At 27.3% G+C, this 21796-nt stretch overlaps 1 protein-coding gene across 2 annotated transcripts in view; it reads right to left on the reverse strand.

The window, feature by feature from the left end:
• Nucleotides 1–7561: 7561 nt before the first annotated feature.
• Nucleotides 7562–21796, reverse strand: part of LOC139086608 (uncharacterized) — a 44614-nt gene continuing 30379 nt past the window's right edge. Inside the window, exons 4-14 of one of the 2 annotated variants that reach the window (XM_070635118.1) lie at nt 21529–21767; nt 14638–14754; nt 14433–14570; nt 14149–14286; nt 13908–13984; nt 13150–13277; nt 12338–12457; nt 12098–12243; nt 10419–11156; nt 9979–10185; nt 7562–9860 (exon numbers count right to left, since the gene is read on the reverse strand). In XM_070635118.1, coding sequence (XP_070491219.1) covers nt 9754–9860; nt 9979–10185; nt 10419–11156; nt 12098–12243; nt 12338–12457; nt 13150–13277; nt 13908–13984; nt 14149–14286; nt 14433–14570; nt 14638–14754; nt 21529–21767 — 2155 coding nt within the window. In that variant the 3' untranslated portion in view covers nt 7562–9753. The remainder of the gene's footprint in view (nt 9861–9978; nt 10186–10418; nt 11157–12097; nt 12244–12337; nt 12458–13149; nt 13278–13907; nt 13985–14148; nt 14287–14432; nt 14571–14637; nt 14755–21528; nt 21768–21796) is intronic. The other variant, XM_070635119.1, reaches the window with a different exon arrangement.

Raw genomic sequence — 21796 nt, forward strand, 5'->3', positions numbered from 1 at the left:
AATCCAACTATTATTGACCACATCATAAAGAAAATTATGAACATATTCTCTTTTGTTATTAAGTTCCCTATCAGCACATTCTGAACAGATGAGAACATCACATAGAATGATAAAATTATCAAAGTCATCAACACCATAGTACGAGAGCTAGTTTGGAATAATTGTTCAAAGAAATAGAAAAGTTCTTTATCACGAATGGCCTGAAAATAATTTATTAATATTTAAGAAACTCCAAAATTTATCTTTTATAAACTTACATCTTTAAAACAAATACTAATAACCATAAAAATTGCATAAATGAAATCAATAAACAAAATATTGATTACTAATGATGTAAAAGTGTTCAAAGCTTTTTCATTTGCAAAAAAACTTGAAATTATGAATCCATTTCCTTAAATAATTCAAAATCAATTTAGAGCAATAAACTTAAAAAATTGAAATTTCACCTAAAATTGATAGTGTAAAAGCTATCAAACATGCGGTTTCAAGCATCTTGAACTTTATATTCCTTTTATTTTTTATATTTTTAATTCACAGTTCATCCTTTTATTCACGAAGATATCTACAGTACTGAGAATTACTCGAATATAAAATTTTATAGTGAATAATGTTTTAGTGATTAAATCAGTGATGATTAACCTCTTTTTTTTCGCGGCAAATCTTGCCGCCTCGACTAAAAACCCAAACTTATTTTGTCGCGCCACACAGATTGTCCAACACTTGGTTAGGGGCCGTTCACTTATTACGTTCACTTTTTAGGGGGGAGGGGGGGTCTAGGATTTTGTAACAGTCTCAACCAAAAAACTTGTTTTGTCGTCGAAATTCCACACACTTGGTTAAATGAATATCACTTTTATTTAGAAACATCAATTTTTTATTTTATGAAATAAAATAAGTTTTTAAAAAACTCATTTCCATTACATCATCACAAACATGTCTAAAAAAGTTTCGTACGAATCAATGTAATGCAAACAACAAAGTGCTCTGTTTCATAAAAATGTCCGAGTGAGAAAAAAGTTTGATGACAAATATTGACTCATGTGTGACCTGAAAAATATATCCGAGTGATTTTAGCAAGTTTATTAACATCATCTGAATATTTTTTCATGTCAGCAGAGGGTGGAAAAAAGTTGTTTGAAATCAGCAGCCCGCATAATCATACAAATTACACATTATAATTTTATGGAGCAAAAGCATGCAAGGAGGAATTTCCTCTTTTGAAAAATGGTAGAAATTAATTGAATTAGAATATACTCACACAATCATACATAAATTTTAATTTTTTCATTATTTTTCTAGACCAAACATGTCTTTTCCATTTAGCAGTCGCAAAATTTTTCACATTTCGCATGCAATATAGAGTCGTGCAAATAATAACAGAGCCATTGGCAGTTTGTCGAAGATTTTTTAAAGCAAGTTTTTTTAGAAAAATGCTTTCATTTTGACTGAATATTAATAGAAATCTGCCACATATTAATATTTTTAAAAAGGAATGCGTGAGTGTTTTAGACAACAGAATTGTTTGATGCTCCCTTAATATTAGTTGCATTATAGCATGCACAATATGTATGTTCATAGTAAAAAAATAGAACAAATTTCAATCAGAATTTTTTAAAATTACTGTAATTATCGTTCTTGCTTTTAGAATCAATTTAATTAATTTTTTTTTTCATATTCAGGTATACATGAATTCATAAACAATTTATGCAACATAAAAATGTTATCGCGGACTATAAGAAAATGTAAACTAAGCGACCATGATGATAAACACAGAGACACATAAAAATTAATGTCTGACATAATTTAAGCAGAAAAAGAGTTGATGTGTACATCCTCTAATAAAACTTGCTCTTTTTACTTTTTTTTTTTTAATTTTTTGAGAACTACATACGTTTTACCACCATATCTAATGTACGTGTTTTGTTTGCATAATTTTACTAAATGCAGACGATGTTAAATGTCATAAATCAATTTGAATGAATATTCAGCATTTTGCGGTTGTGTGGCATTATGATATGGATCTTTATCATAATTGTCATAATTTTTGTAAGTGAGTTGTTTTTATGGAGTCAAAATTTACAGCGTCACAAAAGTTCATATTTTATGGTCATTTCCGATGATTATTCTGCTTAAATGAGATAATGCAGACATCAGGCTTCCAGTTGATAATAAAGAAACTTCTTTGTTTTCTAGATGTTTAGTACTGAAGAAACAGCGAGAAATTGTCCTTCCCATGCATAAGCACCATTCAATAGCAAAATTGGAGTTGCTTAATAGAACGAATGGAAATGCATTATTATTTCAATAGTTATCAACACAAAAAATCCCATTTGGTTGAAAAACTTCATTAAAATTTCCATATGTATATGCAACTTGATCTGCATATCACTATTGGATGTACACTAAAGGACATTACTTCAGTTATGGTGTGTCTGTTCAATCAGCAAATGATTCCATTCTGATATTTTATTAATTTTTCATAAAAAATTAATGTTTTTTTCCTGTTGTCATTGTATTTCCATTTCTATCTGAGTCAGGGTTGTGACACTGAAAAGTTATCGGAAGTTTTTGACATTATTTATTTAAAAAAATTAATCTGGTAGAGTGCTCAGACCTGAATTTCCATCCATTGATGGTATTGTATCCACATCTACATGTATAAATGTACAGGATAGATTACAAACAGATTCACATTCAAACACTATAGATAGCTGATACCGTTGATTATTAAAATAAGGACATAAAATAAATGGGGAAATGTTATATGATTTATGATTTCCATTTTTCATTCATATTCATGACTTTTAAATTTTCCACTCTCTACACCGTACAACGTCGACGACTACGACGACATGAAATGGCAAATGAAACAGAAAGAGAAAAGAAATCGCGTTCATTTGTTTGTTTGTTTGTATATTGAAATTGTTGAACTGGAGACAGGAAATATGATTGCGTTTTTTCCTCCATATCCTCATTGTTTGTTTGTTTATTTCTTTCATAACATATAAAAAAATTGTATAATAAAAGGGACATCAACATTGTGAAGTTAAAAATGTTTTCACTGTTAAATTAATTAAAAAATAACATTACTCTCAAAATGTCTGTGAACTCATACTCGTTTCACTTTCAACTGGGTATGTATACATGTTGAGAGTTATGTGAATATATTCATAGGTGAATATGAATGTGAAAAAATATTGTTGACTAAATTAAATTTGAAAATTGATATTATGCCAAATAAAGAGACTGGGGATTTACAGAAAACAAAGAACAAGTTGCGAATTAGCTGATGATTGCTTTTGATTGCGCATTTAAAATTTCAAATAATTTCTACACGTATTGTCGAACTTGAAATCTAGCTGCAATAGCATCAAGAATAACTGATAATTGTTCATTTTCATCACAATGCTTTGCACCTGAAAGTTTTCATCCCAAAGCAATAGATAAAAAAAAATTGAACATGTTTTCTTCTGCACAAATTCGTGTCCAAAAAATTAATTGTCTATAAAACATATCTCCCAATGCCATTAAAACAAACATGCGAAAAAAATTGGCACGCTTTGAGTTATTTTAAATGAATTAATATCGATTATTGCTCGCGGTAAGCAATTCTTTTTGTGAAATCAAATAGCTCAATTTCCATAAAATATTTAGTCATTGTAACAAACAAAAAATGCTTTGTGATATTTGATGATTTTAAATAGCAAACATGACTGCGAAAAAATTGGATTAAATAACCAGAAATTGAATCAAATAACTGAAATAGAGAGTTATCTGGTTAATTCACTAGCGAAATTGTCAATTGTGAAATATTTATTTTCATAAATGTATTAGATTTCATAAATGTATTAGACTTTCTAGAATATTACAATATTAGTTGAAATAGTGAAATATATGCAGAATCATAAAAATAGAATATAATGTGTCAATTTCTCTTCTAATGCCCAACTCATCAATAACATAAATATTTAAGCTGTAATAAAATTTCAACTTCAATTTTCTTAAACTTTTCTCTTTATTGATGTCCAATATAACTTTTCCTTCTTCAGATATTTATGCTTCAATTTTCTTTTTGGCATGTACGTCAAGTAACTTTCAAGAAATGCTATGAAATATTTTCATAAATTATTCTGGAAACCACTAGATATCTAAGAAAAACTAAAGTCATGTAGAAGTATTAAATGACATGAAATGCAGTAAAAATTTCCAAGGATTTCTCACTCAAAGTAGAAGTTTTTTTAGATCAAGAAGTAAAACTTTATAGAGATCCATCTATCGAAGGATTTAAATGCAGTAAAATTTCCTCTAGAAAAAGAAATCTTTGGGGATTCTCAAAAAGTTGTTAGTTATTTTAATATTAAAAAAATTTAAGTGCATAAACCTACCTAGGGTAGCCATAAATGCTGCAAAATAAAAAAATATTAAGAGATGGAAAGTAAATAGTCTTCAACCACAAGTTCTTGTTTTATTCATTTTTATTCCTTCTTTCTCTTCTCTTCATTAATTATTTACAATGTTTACAACAAGTTTTTCTCATCTTAAACATTTTACAATTTTCACTTGAGACTGTATATGTGCATAGTTTTATACAAGGGCATGCAAAACATAAACTTTTTCTTCATTTTATTCTTGCTTTTTGACTCTTCAATGGTTTAATAGGTTCTTACTTATGATATCTTCTATCTTGTATTCTATAAATATACATGAATTTATGTTTGAATTGGAGGAAGTGGTGGAAGTTGAGATAGTGTTTAGTTCCAAAAATTCTTTTCAATTGGAGAGCAAATGATTTTTGATGCTGTAAGCATGAACTTGGATGCTCTTTTGCCTAAAAAGCGCAGTTTAAGAGTCACGACTAGTAATGAAAATCAGCCAATAGCACAAGATAAAATGAACGTCAAAACAAAACTGAACCTAAAATATGTATCAAGTTAGGAAGGTGAAGAAAAAAAAGTTTACTGCATTTTTTTAGTTCTTCCTGACTATTACTTTTATTATTGTTATTACTTTTATATCACTTCTTTTTTTCTCTTATACAATTCATGGAGACAACTAACGACTGCTATTGTGGTATTTTTTTCGTTCATGCTGATGCTGTTTCTCATTTAAAAAATAATGCATTTTCTGTACTTTGCGCTTATCATTGCACACAATTCTTTTGACTTGTATTATATTCTTGCACCTAAGACATAAAGAAGTTCTTTAGTAACTGAAGTAAAGTTAAGTGAAGATGAATGTAATACTTTTTTCTCTCTCCTTTATTCTTGTGTTATAAGTTCGTAAAGTGGATTTCTGCTTTTTAAATATATAATGAGGTAATATATTCATTTTTATTGTATTATAACTGTCTGCTTTTTCTTTCATTACAAAAATGTTGAAGGAAGTGAGAGCAAAGAGAATAACAGAAAGTGTTTTGGTTTCAGTTTATTTTTATATTCTTGCTAAAATTTATTGTAATCATTATCGGTTAAATTTTAATGACAATAATTTCTGTATTTTAGTGTTGAGTTGTGACTTTTGATCGGGAAATAAATGTGGGAATTTTATTACGTTCTTGATCTTAATTTAATTAAAATTCGCATTTGAATTTGAGTCTGTGAATATTAATTCTCAGTATTATAATTATGCGTTGTAAGCACTATACACACGATCGTCATGATAGTCTCGTTATCCTTTTAGCTACAACGTATCACATGAATTACAATATTTCTGAGGATTTACAATATTAAGCATTTCCGTCATTCGTGCATCATAAAATATAAAAAAAATCAAAACGTTTGTGGCACGAAGTATAAAATAATATCCTTCATCCAATGAATTACAAAATTCAATTTAATAATACCGAAGGTTTCGGTGACTGAATTCGTGATTGTAACAATAATTGAAAAATGTATGTTCTCTATGACGATAAATCCTGATTGATTGAAATTTGTGTCAAGTTTTATTGATTTTGTATCGTAAATTCTATGGAAATATGGAAAAAAAATCCTTCAATATTAATCAAAATATTCGAAATAATCAAATTAAGAATACAAACAGTTCCAATTGTTATGTAAAATTCTCATAAAAACGATTCACGTTTCATAAAGAGCACACAAAGAGAAAATTTTCTTTTTTTTCGCAATGCAAAAAAACAATGTAAAAAAAGTAAATAATTCGCTCATGTTTTTGATGAAAAGGAATGAATGAACAGTTGTTTCCCTTTAAGTACGATGAATTAACTTTAAACAAAAACAATTTTTTATGCTTTTTTATAATGGAGAGATAAAAAATTAAGACAGAAAATGTAATTTGAAATGAAAATGTTTGAGAGAAATGAAAGAAAACGTAACCAGAGGTCAAATGTGCTTACACGAAATAACACAATATAAAAGGAGGAAAATGAGAGAATGGGAGAGAAGCAAAAGAATCTGTATTTTATTCATTTCTCATCTTGTTACAACAATTGAAAGCATTTAATTTTGCAGTTCCTTTCATCTGCGCGATTTCAATTAACTTTTTTATATTTTATATTTTTCTTCATCATTGTTTGAGGGGAAAATTGTGTGGATTTTTTTTATTATGTTTCTTTATTTTTATGAAGTAAAGCCAGGCTTGGTTACTTTATGCAGTTTTTGTATGTATGTTTAATAAACAATTTTGACGGATGCATTGTGAAATTTTGTTTTCTGTTTTTTAAACTGCAGTTGGAAACAAAAGCACCATAGCTTATTTGTTTTAAAACATTTTTTAATGCAACTATATGCTACAAAACCAAATAAACCTCGAACAAGCTTCCATTTTTGCATAATGTCTGTAAAACTTTATCTCTAGCAATTGAAAAGTATCAAAACAACAAATGATAGAGATTCAGTTCATAAACCTTCAAAAGATCAATATTTTACATAAGCAAACATTTCAAAAAGTCAGTCAACGACAGAAAATCATCTCTCCCCAGAAACTTTTGTGCTGGATATTTTTTGATGAGAAGACTTATGATACATCAAAGTGAAGAAACCTTAAAAAAAAAATATTATTTATATTTATTTATTCTTTTGCTGGAATGGATCTGAAAGCTTTAATTGATGAAGGCAAATTAGCTTTTTATTTATAGCAATATACGTGAATAAATAAATCAAGTGAATGAGGGTATAATAAAGTTGAATGAAATGAATGAAATTTTTCAATTCGACTTATGTTATGAATTTTGTGTGTACATAAATTTCAAGTACATTTCAACTTTTTTTGGCTTTGCTTGCTAGATTGCTGAGTAGATTCTTTGTGGATGCTTAAGCTGAAAATAATTAAAAAGCCTCAATTTAATATATAAATGGAAAAAGACGATATGGTTGACCAAAGAACTAATATTGCAAAAGTAATATGCGGTAGCAAGTGATAATTTCAGCTTCAAGCGCCATCTATGGGGGGAATGGTGATTGTTCTCAGACAATTTTAATGTAAAAAAATGCAAAATGCTATTCGGGTAAATAAATAAAAATCCATTTTTCTATTGATTTATAGAATATTAATCATCATTCTTTAATAATCAGTAATAACTTTTTTACAACCGTTTATTTTCTTATTCGAATTTTTTACAATTATTTGTTTATTTTTTATCCTTAAAAATTATAAATTAATATTATATTCCAATCAGAATCTTTTAATTTTCTGAAGAAATGCTTTAATTTATTTCACCTTTCGCTATCTAAAATGATTATAACTTTCTAATTTTTTTCACGCTTACTGTATTTAAAAGTTCATTTTCTAGGCATTGAATTGACTTTTCTTTTAATGATAACAATAACATTTATTCTCATGAAATCTAATAAAATCATGATTTTAACAATCATTCATAACTTGATTTTATGAGAATCATTATATAACGTTTGTCCTACTAAATAATTTTGGTATAGAGCAAAAGAATATCAATGATAAAATTTAAATAGTTATTCAAATTTCATCAAAAATTTAAATAGTTATTCAAATTTCATCAATAAACTAAAATTTCCATCTTTGAAACTCTTTTCTTCTAATGAATAATTACATTATAATTGTAAAGCAAATTTCTGACAAAATTTAATTTAATTACACAATCGACAATGAATTGAAGTGTGCCCCTTCAGAAATATTTTCAAATTCCGATCAGAATATAAAATTATTTTAATTACAATTTTTTTACATTTTTTTTTCTTTTCTTTTATCATGAAAACCTTATGGCTTCATCTATGTAATTATCATTTTATTTATATACTTGCAAAATATTTTCTAGTATCACCAATTCGATTTCGTCGTATCATGAATAATTATTATAATTTTCATTTATTCATCAAGCATTTATTTTCTATTTAACAATTCAATATCAATTTTTATCTCTTTATGATTCGATGGTTTAATTTGTTGCCTATTGCTAAGAAGAAGTAGAAAAATTAAACTTTTTTTCTTGTTTTTATTCCTTATAGTTTTACATACATGAGAAATAAGTAAGGGTTAATTTTATGAAGTTTTAGATCTTGGTTTTTGAGTATAAAGAGATGAAGTTGCTTATAAAAAGAGGTGATTAAATGAAATATAGAGAACAGCTTTGAGCTCATTAGTGAAAAGTGTTTTTGATTACATGAAGCAATTTAATAAGAAAATTGGAATTTTGATAGAATTTTTTGGTAGCAAAAATATAAACCATGCCTTAAAATATCATTTAATTTAGTTCTTAACATGACACGTTGATGGCATGAAATGCTATTACACAGGGAAACATTTGACAGATGGACCAATGTTTAAGTACGACTTTCAATTGAGTATCAAATATTAAGTACGGATGTGAATTAAGAAACATAATAGAAAGTCAGCTTTCTCCTATAATAAGGAGATACAAGCAATAATTTCATTTTAATTGATTTTTTAATCACTGAACGAACGAACTAAAATTACTGAAGAGTCACTCAGGGGTAGTAAACGTGGAAATTAAAGCAAATAAAATTGCTTTCGTTATTACCTAAGTATCTCGACCTTGTAACAAACAGAAGCAACAAACTTCCATTTGACTCTTGTACGGCAACACATAAACATTAAAATCAACTGAATTTCAGCCATTTTAATTACATTAAAACATAGAAAAAAATATATGTTCACTTTGTGTACATCCCTTGACATCCATTTGAAAAATAATTAATTTTTTTATTTTCATATTTGAATCAACATAAATTTTGCTTTTCACTCTTATGGTTCCAGTTGCTTTATGACTCAATTTTCCATTTAATGTAATTTCACGAAGAAAAATATCAATAATTTTTTTTACACCTAATGTCCTTAAGTACTTATTTTTTCTTTAATTATCTAGTTTCCTTTTATCATCCACTACACAATTTCATTTTAAATGTCTCTGTCTTCTTCTAAGCTACGTAATCATTATTATTTTCATGTTACCTCAAATATATCACTTTTCCATATTTTTATCTCTTAAAATTTAATTTTATTTTTCATCATTTTGACATATAAAAAACAGTTTAAACAAATTTACCTCACTTTTGTATTCTTCATCAACTTGTCAGTGACTCAATGGCAATTATTTCATATATACAAAATTTTCTCATTTTTCTGCTTTTATAAAAAAAAGAATTAACAGAACCTTTCTTTGCAACATTTTCATAATATTCATTGCAGTACGTCTAGCATTCATATAGCACAGTATTCTCTTTGGTTTTACACTACCAAAAAAAGAACTCATTCTCTCGTTTCATAATAATTGCTGTTTTAATGATAATAGTACGAAACAAATCAACTGATTATTTTGAAGTACATTGATAACCATAGTATAAATGCTAAGCTTAATGTATGCCAATTAAATTTAAGTATAATGGAAGAATTGATGTCCCCGCATTGATCTGTGTTAATAAGATAAGAATATGGTGAAAAGTTGTTCATTTTTAAACATTTTTACCCCGAGTGGACAGTTAAAATCTCGGGATGAGGATTAAAAATAGTAAGGTATACACTACTTACGTCCAACATTGGTTAGGTTTGCTAATGTATATTGACGCTCGGCTAAAATTTCCGGGCTCTGATTCTCGCGATAGCATGAATCTCCAATATATAATTGAGCTGTATCAGTCGTTAGTTGCTTAAAGCTAATGCACACAACATATTTTGTATGTCGTGCAATAATGAAAGTTGTTTGATTTTCACGCCAGGAACCATGGCAGGTATACTCTATAGAAAATATTTTGGATGAAAGAATGGAGACAGCGGAGAGAAAAAAAAATTGTATTAAAATAAATGAACATGGCCAAAGTTGTATGTCAATTAATCAACGTGTCATTGGTGTGGTTAAAGACACATATACAAATATATGATCAAAATTTATATGAATATGGAAACAAAAGAAAAAAATTCGAATATCCAATTTTCTAGATTCAAACAATCTCTTCCGCCATATATCTTACCTTCTTCCATATCATCATTGCCAATGCATTGTGGTGAGACATCAATTTTATTTTCAACGGAACATCCAATGTTCAATTGTCTCGACTTTGTATTTACACTGCTACCACAATTTATTGTTGTATCACGTCGACTTCGTGATGGGTCATTGCTATTGCCTTTCGTTCCATCATTTGACATTATATCTAAGCCATTACTAAATTTATCTAGATTATCATTATTATTTTTATTATTATTATTATCATTATTATTGCGCTTATTGCGAACCAATTTAATGACTTGATCGTCATTGATGTCAGTCACATCACTTCCATCGTCTGACACATCAATGAATGCATTTCTTGGTGCAATTTCAATTGAATTCTCAATGTCAGATTCATTCAATTCTGTTTTACTTAGATTTTGTTCATTTTTCTGCTGCAGTTGCACGGGAGAACGTCGTTGTCGCAATGATTTATTACGATCATTTAAATGCCAACTTTTAAGTGAATCATCTTCATTCCTAAAGCTCAATGACGTATGTGCTTTAAAATCGTTATTCGCTGCTATTCTACTGATGCTGCTGCTGAAGATATTACTGCTACCGTCTAACGATGATAAATCATGAAGATGATGATGATTGTTGTGTAGCTTTGAATTATGGTTTCTTTTATGACGTGAAGTGCTATATGGTGGACTTATAAGTCCTCGTAATGTATAAGAGCCATCAAGTGGACAAATTTCTGGATCAGGATTTGATGCTAGAATTTTTCCATCATCATTTTGATGTCAAGAAAAAAAAGAGCGTAAGAGAAATGAAAAAAAAAGGAAGATGTGGAGATATTAATAATTATAAAAAATGACTTTTAAAGTACCATTGAAAATAAAGCGGATTCATTTGTCATTGAGGGTAAAATAGAAAGACAGACAGAAAGCATTTATACAGCAACAAGAAGCTTTTGAACTTTTTAATATTTTTCATTGCAGCGTCATTAAAGTTTTTCATCTCTTTATTATCATTTCATTTAATTTTTTTGCCCCCTTCTATGCTTTCGTCTCCTTCTCCCACGAATTTTTTTTCGTTCTCTACTTTTTTACTTACTGAAAATTGAAGAAAACTTTGTAATTGCCCTCTGGCAAATTTATGGTTTTAAAAGTTTATTTTTTATAAGGAAATTAAAAACGAAAGAAGAGGATATGACAATTCGCGAGCTGCAGTAAGACAAAAAAGTTTTTATGTTTTTATTTCTTGTGATATTTTTAATAAATTTTCTTTTAATTAAATTCAATAAATGTATAATCAGATAAACAATTTATTTCAAATTCATGAGATTTTTCTTTTAATTTGAAAAATTGTCAGTTTTATTTATATATGAAATCAATAAAAAATTAAATTTCAATTGCACTAAATAAATTCCGAGAATTCGCTTCAATTAAAATTAAACTTCAATTTGAATACAATTCAAACATAAATTCCCATGCATATTCGAATAAACTCAAATTTATTACGAATGCATTATCTATTATTTTATAGGTTATGCTCATATAAGCATTATCGTATCTCCAAAAAATTCTAATAAATTTCAATGAATCCGTTTTAAAAATTCATTTTGATGATACTTATTTAACTACTGTGTATGAATAAATCATTTAATAGTTTAAAAGGAAAAAATATATATTTAAATAAAAGATAATCAATTACCCAAAAGTGTAATGAATGGCAATCGTGATGTATCCGAATGATTCATTGCGCAAGCATGCTCTAATCGGTCCGTCGGAATACCCATCTGTAGTTCTGCTACATGTGGACTACGACGGTAAAACATTACACACACAAATCTTGACTTGCTGTAAATTGGATGGAAATGAAGAGAAAAAAAGAAAAACACACACAGAAAATATTCAGCAAAAATTTATTAAAATGTTTAGCAATTTTTTTTACCATCCAGTAGTTTTTTCAACAACTGCCATCATCTCATTCGGCGTCTGTTTATTGATTTGCTCACAGAGTACTCTCGTTTCTAAATATCCATTCTGCTTAACTATGTGCATCGATCCATCACTGAAACAGAACGAAAGAACAAAAATTGAATGAATGAACATAGTGTTTTGGCATGTTATTGTACTATAGATACTCCTGTTCATACATAAATGAGAAAAAGTAGTAACAACAGTTAGTGGAGAGTTTTGCAATCCATTATACAATAGATGAAAAATATTTTCTTGTTTGGAAGTGGCATCGAAATTGTATGAAAAGTTTTTTTTTTTTGGAATATATGAATGAGAATTTAAGGGGGATGGAAACAGAATAGAAAATACAGCTACTAAATTTTGGAATTAAGTTCGATATAATCCGCGAATTTCAATAATTTCAATTTCTAAAATAGAGTCACATTTTTTGTATTAAGTACCATACAACCCCCTACATTTTCACTAAGAGAAAGAAGAGGGAAGCATAGCCATAATGGATTTTCTGTTATTTATTTTCATTTTATATCTAAAAGTATATGAACACGGAAAATTCTCTTTTCTCAAAAAGACCGGAACAAAACAAGCTCGTGAATGAAATTCATAAGCAGAGTGAAAAGTGGATATAAATCCAATAAGTGCAATGTTTCCAAAACGGTATTTTATAGGATGAAAATAATACAAAAATGAATTGTTTCTGCTTTAATAAAAAAAAGACACAAGCAGAATGGAAATTTATAGTCATTCATTAAATGAAACCTCTTGGGTGCCTCTTTTTATACTTACTTTTGATGAAATGTGTAAGTAACACTTCCTGAAAGCGTATGCCAATGCTTCTGATGCCTGATCCACGATGGAAAATCACAGCGCTCAACAGGAGGTGCTTTCCTTAGTGTCATTATACGTGACCCAACCTATAAATTATAAACAGAGTAAAAAAGAGGAAATAAAAAAAGGAAAAAATATTGAAAAAACAACTTGAGTAAAAATTTTAATCCTCTTTATGGATGATGAAAGTTTTTCTTATTTTTTCTGATGTTTTGTATTGTAAAGGTGGAAAGATTCAATAAGAATGTTTCTCTTCAAAGCAATTTATTTAATACCAAGCATTTGAAGCTGTTAGCTTCAGGTCCTTTTAAAGAACATCTACAATAGCTACAACTGCATTTAGGATATTCAATTACCAACTTGACTATTTATTTGAAATTTATTAGTCCCATAAAACTTTCACAATTTCATTAAAAAAATCTACTTAGGAAATTAAATTTCTTGTAAAATAAGGAAAATAACCTCAATGAAATTTATTCTTAAGAATAGAGAAACAACAAAAAAAGTACAAATGTACAAGAAGAATGAAAAAAATCCAATATAATGCAGATACTTTCTGTTCCCCTTTAAATTCCACCCTATCAACAGCAATATTGGAGAAATGAAATGAGAGGAAAAGGCGATGTGTAGAAAAAAGAGAAATAAAAACTTTTTTTTTCCCATCTATCTACTGGTATTTCACTACACACACAACAGGAAAAGGCATTAAAACTCACTTCAGCACTTTCCAGTCCATTGCACGTTGCATCACCAGATTGAGCTAACTTATATTCAGCATCTTTCGGCAAATCGTCTGTACAACATTGCAAAGTAGATTGGGAAAAAATATAAATTTATTTTAATTCCATTTTCATATTATTTTTTTCTCATGCTTGTACATTAAAAATCCTTATGGATTTTTATAGTTCAACATGCAATTTTTTTCTATGATAGAAAAATGAAAACAGAAGAATTTACCGCGTTTGCCGCTGATTTTCTCATACACGAAACATCGATATCGTTCTTCGTTTGATGTGGCATGATTGTGTGATATGAGACCAACTAAAAAGCGTGCATTACCGTCTTTCCATGTTGCCAAGCACGTCAATTCCTCAACTGAATAAAGAAAATAAATTGAAATGTGTTTCACGTGAGTAACTTATAAGTGGTTTAGTTCAAAGTGTTAATGTTGGTATTTTAGATAGAGTTTGAAAGTGACTAAAAAATTAACATCAATTATAATAGAATAAATTTTATCATACCTGTGCTTTCAGTCCCTGGAACATCGGGACAAGCTTGAAAACTAAGTAACATTCTACTATCTTCTGTGCAGCTTTCAACATTGGACACAGGGCTTTTACACTCCCCATGACCGCGATTATATGTGAATAAATATGAACCTGTGGATACGCATGATATCTAAATTAACATTCTCTGCAAATAATTTATTGTTAATGACAATTTTACCTTTTATAGGACATTTTATGGGGTCCGCATCAACTTTGAACATACTATAAAGAAGAGCATCTCCTGGTATTTGATCACATAAGTTTTGCAACGTTTCACGTCCTCTACAACCCATACCTTTTTTTATTGTCATCAAATTGTAATATAAATTAATGATTGAAAGAGCAAAAGAGATTTTTCGTTAATTTTATTTACTACTTAATGAGAACTATCAATTTTATAGTTGACTTTTTATAGGGTTAGTTGATTCTCGACTATCTCATTTGGGTGTTAGAAATAAATAAATTAAAGAAAACCAAATAATCTTTAATAAATTTAAATTTAAATTTAGTAAAATTATAAAACTGTGGCATTCAATGAAATTAAATATAACTAAGAGCAAATTTTAGGGTTAAATTATGTTGAACTAATTAACGAGAGGTATAAGGTTGCACTGTAATTAAATTTTTAATTTGAATATTTTTCAATATTTTCACCATTAATTATCAATTAATGTAAAATTTTATTAATATTATTCATAATGACTATATCAGAAAGATCAATTAATGCATTTGAATGGAAAATATAAATGAGCATATCGAGACAATCCAGGTCATAATTAACTCGGCATAATAAAACAATAGTCCAATTATTAAAATATTTATTTTTAAATTTAAATATGAATTGGTATCAATTTTGAATGCCATTTGATACTCGATGAATGAACATTAAAGGAATAAAAATTATTAACATGATGTTTTTATTTTTCTGATAACAGAACCCTTATATAATGACAACAGTTATTATTTTTTTATGAATCCCTCTAACAGCGTCAAAGAAATCTTTAACCAAACTTTTTGATTAACTTAAATGTCTTTTTATTTTCATAATTTAAAATTCAGTGTAACCTTAGACCCCTAAAACAGAATGACTCAAACAAAATGAATTTAAATAAATTCATACTCAAACCAATAGAAATGAGAAATTACACTCTTTTTTATAGAGAAGGAAAACCGTCATTTAAATAATGAATAAATTAAGAGAAATTATTCCAAAGTAAAGTACAAAAAAAGTTTGTTCTATTCCTACATAAATAAAAAAAAATCATTGTTATTTGCATCAATATTTTCCAAGCAATTTCACATAATGAATAAAGAATAAAAATGGAAATAATAATAATATCATATAAAAAGAGAAAAGATTGTTGTAAGAAATGTCGGAAATGAAGAGAGAAATATTGATTTGTATGCATCATAATTTTCTTGATAGACATCATAGACGATAATGTATAAAGATAGTGAGGAATAGAGAGGGTATGAGGAAGAGGATGAAGATATTGGCATTGTATAAATAACATTCATTCAAAAGGAGGAATTTTCATGCTAATAAGAGAAAATCTGAAAATGAATTCCTCACTAAGAATTCTCTCTCTTTCTCTGCTCCTTGCTTGTTATAATAATAACAACAGCATTGCCAATTTATTGGTATTCCAATAAAAAATATTGCATTCAATGAATTTTCATTATAATGAAATGGAAAATTTTGTTATTACAATTTTAAAATCAAAAAAAAAATTATGATGGATAAGTTTACTGCATATTTTCTCTTCATTGTTCCTTTTTACTTTGTTTATGCATTTCTAAAGTTTTTCATACTTTATACTGCAATAATATAAATCAACTTTTTGGATACTTTTTTGTAATTTATGATAATAAAAAGCTAAGGTAAATCGAATATTTTTATGCCTACGAGTAGGTCGCCATATATTTTTATGTTGCCACAGTAACAATTCCATGAACCTCAAAATTTCTCTCAAATATAAATTCAATGATGCAAGATAATCAAATGATTGAAAATTTTCAGAAAATATTATAAATAAAATTTTAAATATTTTATCCACTCAAGCTTAAGAGTTTTGTTTTCGCAAAATAATCAATCGAATATTTCTCTAACAATGGACACATGTTTTCTATATTTTTAGAGATAAATATGATAGGATTGAAGACTGTACAACAGCAAAAAAAAAAGTTTACAAAAATAAACTGAGACAATAAAAATATCGAAAGCTTGAAAAACTAATAAAAAAACTAAAGCAAAAAAATAAGGATAGATAGATAGATATATACAGAACACAATGTATGCATGGGGTAGATAGAAGAGATAGTTAGTAAGATATTTTAAGCCATTGTACCAAAAAACAAAAAAAAAGTGATAAAAAACATTTAAAAAAAATATATTTCAAAAAAAAACTTTTTCTGCAAACACAAACCCCATCCCAACATTTTTACTTTGATTTTTTTTATCAATTTTCATAAATTTTTATATCCAATGTATGTTTGAACTTTTTTACGGTGAGATATTTCGTAATAACAAAAAAACAGATAGATAGATAGATGGATAGATGGGTAATATAAAAAAATTTATATATGTTTATATCGATATGTATGACAAAAAGGATCCTCTTTTGCAGGCAAATCAATGAAATGAAAGGAGATGATATTGAACATGTAAATATTTTTTTCGATAACAAAAGAATTTTCTTTTACCTTTTTCATATCTATTAATATTGTTAAATCAAAAAAAAAAAAATGAAGAAAATTTCTTCTTTTAAACTTGAAGAATTCTTCCTTTAAGAGGTTAAGGATATTAAAATGAGATTTATGTAACATACGAAGGTATTTTTTATTATTAATATTATTAACCTGAATGATATACGCATATGTTTGATATCAACAAAAATAAAATGCTATAATATCACATATAGAAGCAATCACACATAGATAAAATTATAGACACATACACACACATACATAAATAAAGCATACATACACATAAATGAGATTATTTATATTTTAAAGCAAAATTTTTAAGCTTTTGCCAGATTTCACATTATTAATTGACCAAATTTTCTCTGATTTGAGATTGTTGAAATTCGTAATAAAATAAATTAACAATATGAAATTCTTGAATGATGATGTGATGATGGCAGGTGGTAAGTACATGACAACTTCAGAGAAAAAAATTTATTTAAGTGTCATTAATTATAATTTATAACCCTTTTTATATCCTCTTCATTTCTTGAGAAAAAGGAGTACCAAGAAATGTATAAATTTCATTTCCATACAATCCCTTTTTCATTTTCTCTATGTGTCTAATATCTATAGACATTTTGTTTTTCCATTTATTAAGGAAGAAAAGGAAAAAATGATTTATATGAAAGGAATAAAGTTAAAGCATCAGTCAAGGCACTTGACAAGACAACAGAGAGTAAAAGAATACAACGAGAAAAGTCGTTGAGTTGATAATGATGATAATGACCTAAAATATGCTCTCCCTCAATTTTCATTCCTTCCTCAATATAAAATAGAAAATGTTTGCAAATGAAAAAAATGAAAAGCTCTTTCATTGTTTTATTTTTTTCCATTTCACCTCCCTTCTTTTATTTTCCTCCTTTGCGAAAAAAAGCAAAAGAATGTGAAATTCAAAAAGTAATTTTTCATTTTACATTTTTTTGTTGTTGTTTTGTTCTCTCATAAAATAATGGCAGCAATAAATGGAACAAAAAAAAAATAGCATGAGAAATGAAATTCGAGTGCGTAGAAGGGCAGTAAGTAGACGAAAGCAGAAATTTCTTGTTCAAATGCCGTAAAATTTCATTTGTCATTCACTGACTGCTTTATGAACTATGGCTTCTGTCAGATAGTGAATAAATGTCTGCAACTACACAGATATGTGGCCTTTGAAGTTTTGAAATAAGACATATTAAGTGAAATATTTCTGCTTTATGTTCATGATATACACACACATTTTACTTTACATTGTGATACAATGTGACATAAATATTAATTTCAAAAATTCTGATACTTTTTGAGTAGAGGATGCAGACATATATGCGTGAACATCAGTTCTGTGATTTTATGAAACGTTTGATATGCAACAGTGCTTAATGCAGTATCAGATTTCATTGAATTTTAAATTCTTTTATAAAGGTTCATTTTTTTAAAAAAAAAAATACTCAATTTATGATGTACATAGGTATCATAAACGAAAAGCTTTAAATTCTATTTTATACTGTTTGCATAAACTTTTTAATGAGCATAAAAATTATTATTTATCAGGAAGAGGAAAAATCCAATTTGTTATTTTTATTAAACTTTTTTTTTATCAAACTCTGTATACATATTTCCAAAATGTACATGAAAAATGAAGAGAGATATTTTTAATTGAATATTTTATAAAATTGAACCCAAAAGTCATCAATTTCATATTAATTTGCCGGTCCCTATGGCAATAAAATTTTAATCAATGAGTAGATTACGAATGCTCTGCCATTGCATTAAATCAATCTTGGTTAAATACGAACCTTTTCAACTTTTTTCATTTTAAATGTCTTTTAAAGATAATAAATGTTTTATTAAAATGAGCAGAAGAGAGGAACGAAGAATGAATGAGTATAAAAATAATTTAATCATTAATTGACGAATGATCAGAGGTTTTATCAACCAGAGTCATAAAATGAAATTTGCGTGGATAATTTTTTTTTTTTTTTTCATTAATTTTGTCAGATAAGTCAGAAAATGTCAGAATAAAAGAATATTTATTTTGAAGAGCGAAACTATTTTTGTATGGAAAAAATATAAATTTTCGAAATATACAAACTTAAACCGAAACCTTTTCCTTATCTGAATGTTAAAAATCTAATTTGTTAAAATTTACCATCATCACGTCTCACCATTGAAAAAAACTTTTCATAATGATTTTCTACTCAAAACAGAATTGTCTTATATAACGATTGTCATAAACTTACTAGATTATAAAATATGCGTACTTTAACCCAAAAATTAGATTTTGATAGAAATGATAAAATATTTTTGCTCTATTATTAAATTTCCTTTCCCCTCATTCAATATTTTGTTGTAATCGAATGTAAAATTCACTGAATTACAAATTACCTCAAAAACTTATCTAATAATTATCTATTCATATGGTGTATGCTTTGCATTATCCAAGATATTTTATATCCGAAAGGTAAAAATCGCTTTGTCTTTTCGACAAAATTTAGATGAATATAAGAATTTTTGATAAGTTCCGCTGAATAAAGGATTTGATTTTATCAAGATTTCAATTCAATATTTTATAATACGAACTACTTATAAACTCTTACACAACAAAGAGTTTTTAATTAGAGCAATAAGATATGCATCTGCGTGCGTATTGAAATTTCAATATTTATTTATGAGCAACCGTGGAACTAACTAAATAAAGAATATTTGTATTTATATTTTGAATTAATGGTTTTCTATCATAAAAAGATATACAATTCCAATTTTTGTAGAACGGAAACTATATTTTATCGTTGATATCGACAAACAAATATGAGAAATCGTTCAATCCATTTTTTTAAATAAAAGAACCATTTTTGACATTTTGAAGGAATGAAATCGCAAGTTTGCACAAAAAATATATTGAGAACGATGAGAAAAATTTGTATATTGACGATTATGGCATTTGTTTGCTTTTGACAGAAATGGCATAAAATATAATTCTCATTCATTCAACTTTCATGTTATGCATTTTTTTTTTATATTTTTTCAACTACATTTTTTTGTTCGTTGTGCTATTAAATTTTTTTATGTGATATGATTTTGAAGTGTCGACATTTTATGCAGCAAAACTTTTGATATAAAAATTGAGATGTGAAAAAGCAATATGGTAATTAGAGATATATATTTTTGTGTTGAAATAAATTCCTTTTTGTCAACCATATCAATGACATTTTTGATTTTTTACCCAGCAAGAAATTGATAGTTGTTTCAAAATTCACAAGCTAATTATGATGTTATACGATTCAAAAATCAATAATATCAATTCACTTTACTGGGTATTTTTTTTTATATATGTATAATCACAGAAATATTTCAAAATTGAACTTACATGACAAAATTCTACTCTATAAAATTACAAATACAAAATTATACGAAATAAACAAAAATACTCACAATACGCAAAATCAAATCAAAGGAAATATAAAACTATAAATTGAATGAAAATGGACGCCACAGAAATAATAACTAAAATAAACTAATTAACAGAACTATAAATTGTCAATCTTTGGTAGATGACCTAACAGCTCAAAAATGAGAAGTAAATCTATCAATCCATAACTGACCAGCAGTCATGTTTTGATAAAGTACTTTCATAACTAAGCTATTGTATCCTCTAGTTTCACTGTCGTTTATCATTATAATTATAATATTAATAATAAGAAATCATCAGTGAAGAAACTTCAGCTTCTTCCATTTTATTTTGGTTTTCTTATAATTGATGATGAAGGTGTGTGATTGAAGAGGGTAACATAATGTCAGAAAAAACATTTTCTCTATTGCTATATTCTTTATTTCAAATTTCTTGTTAAATTTCGTAATCGAATCGAATAAATTGATCATGAAATGAAGTAAATAATAAAATATTCATGTGTTTTCCTTCTTTGATGGATATTGCTCTTTATTTGCTGGGATATGTCTACAACTTCAACAAAGAGAGTAAACAACGATATTTAGACATTTTGATTACTTCTGGGAAATTTCTATTAAAGGTAGTGACGTCAATGTGATATCAATATAACTTCAATTCCATTAAAATGTTACAAAAAAAATTATATTTAAAAATATTTTATGACGGTTTATTCTATTAAAGCTTGCTTTCAATTAAATTTTCATAAGAAATACTTGTTATTGAACAATAATTGCAATTCAATTCCTCTTTAAGGTCAAATATATTTTCACATCACCAACTTCATCTCTTCATCATCAATAATTAATTTTTCTTAGAATAAAACTTGAAGCGAGAAATAGGACTAAACAAATAAGATATCTGTTTTTTTATATTGTTTCTTGGACGATTATTGCTTACAATCATCTTTAATAATTCTATCGTCATTGGATCTATATAATTGATCCGATGCCGATAACTTTCCGCTCATGTTGGGATGGGATGATAATGCAACCCCCCTATTTTGATCACTTTTAATAATGCTACGGCTTGATAACGCTGATGGATTAAAATGGTCCATTTCTTCACACTCACTTTCTTTATATTGCAAAACATTCTTATGTTTTTCATAGATGACTACACATCGATGACATCGCTTGCTGTATATTTTCATACGTATATTCATTAG

The sequence above is a fragment of the Chironomus tepperi genome, unplaced genomic scaffold (genome assembly GCF_022539635.2).
Source record: "Chironomus tepperi strain 1889 unplaced genomic scaffold, CSIRO-AGI_Ctep_v1 contig_85, whole genome shotgun sequence".
Taxonomy (NCBI): domain Eukaryota; kingdom Metazoa; phylum Arthropoda; class Insecta; order Diptera; family Chironomidae; genus Chironomus; species Chironomus tepperi.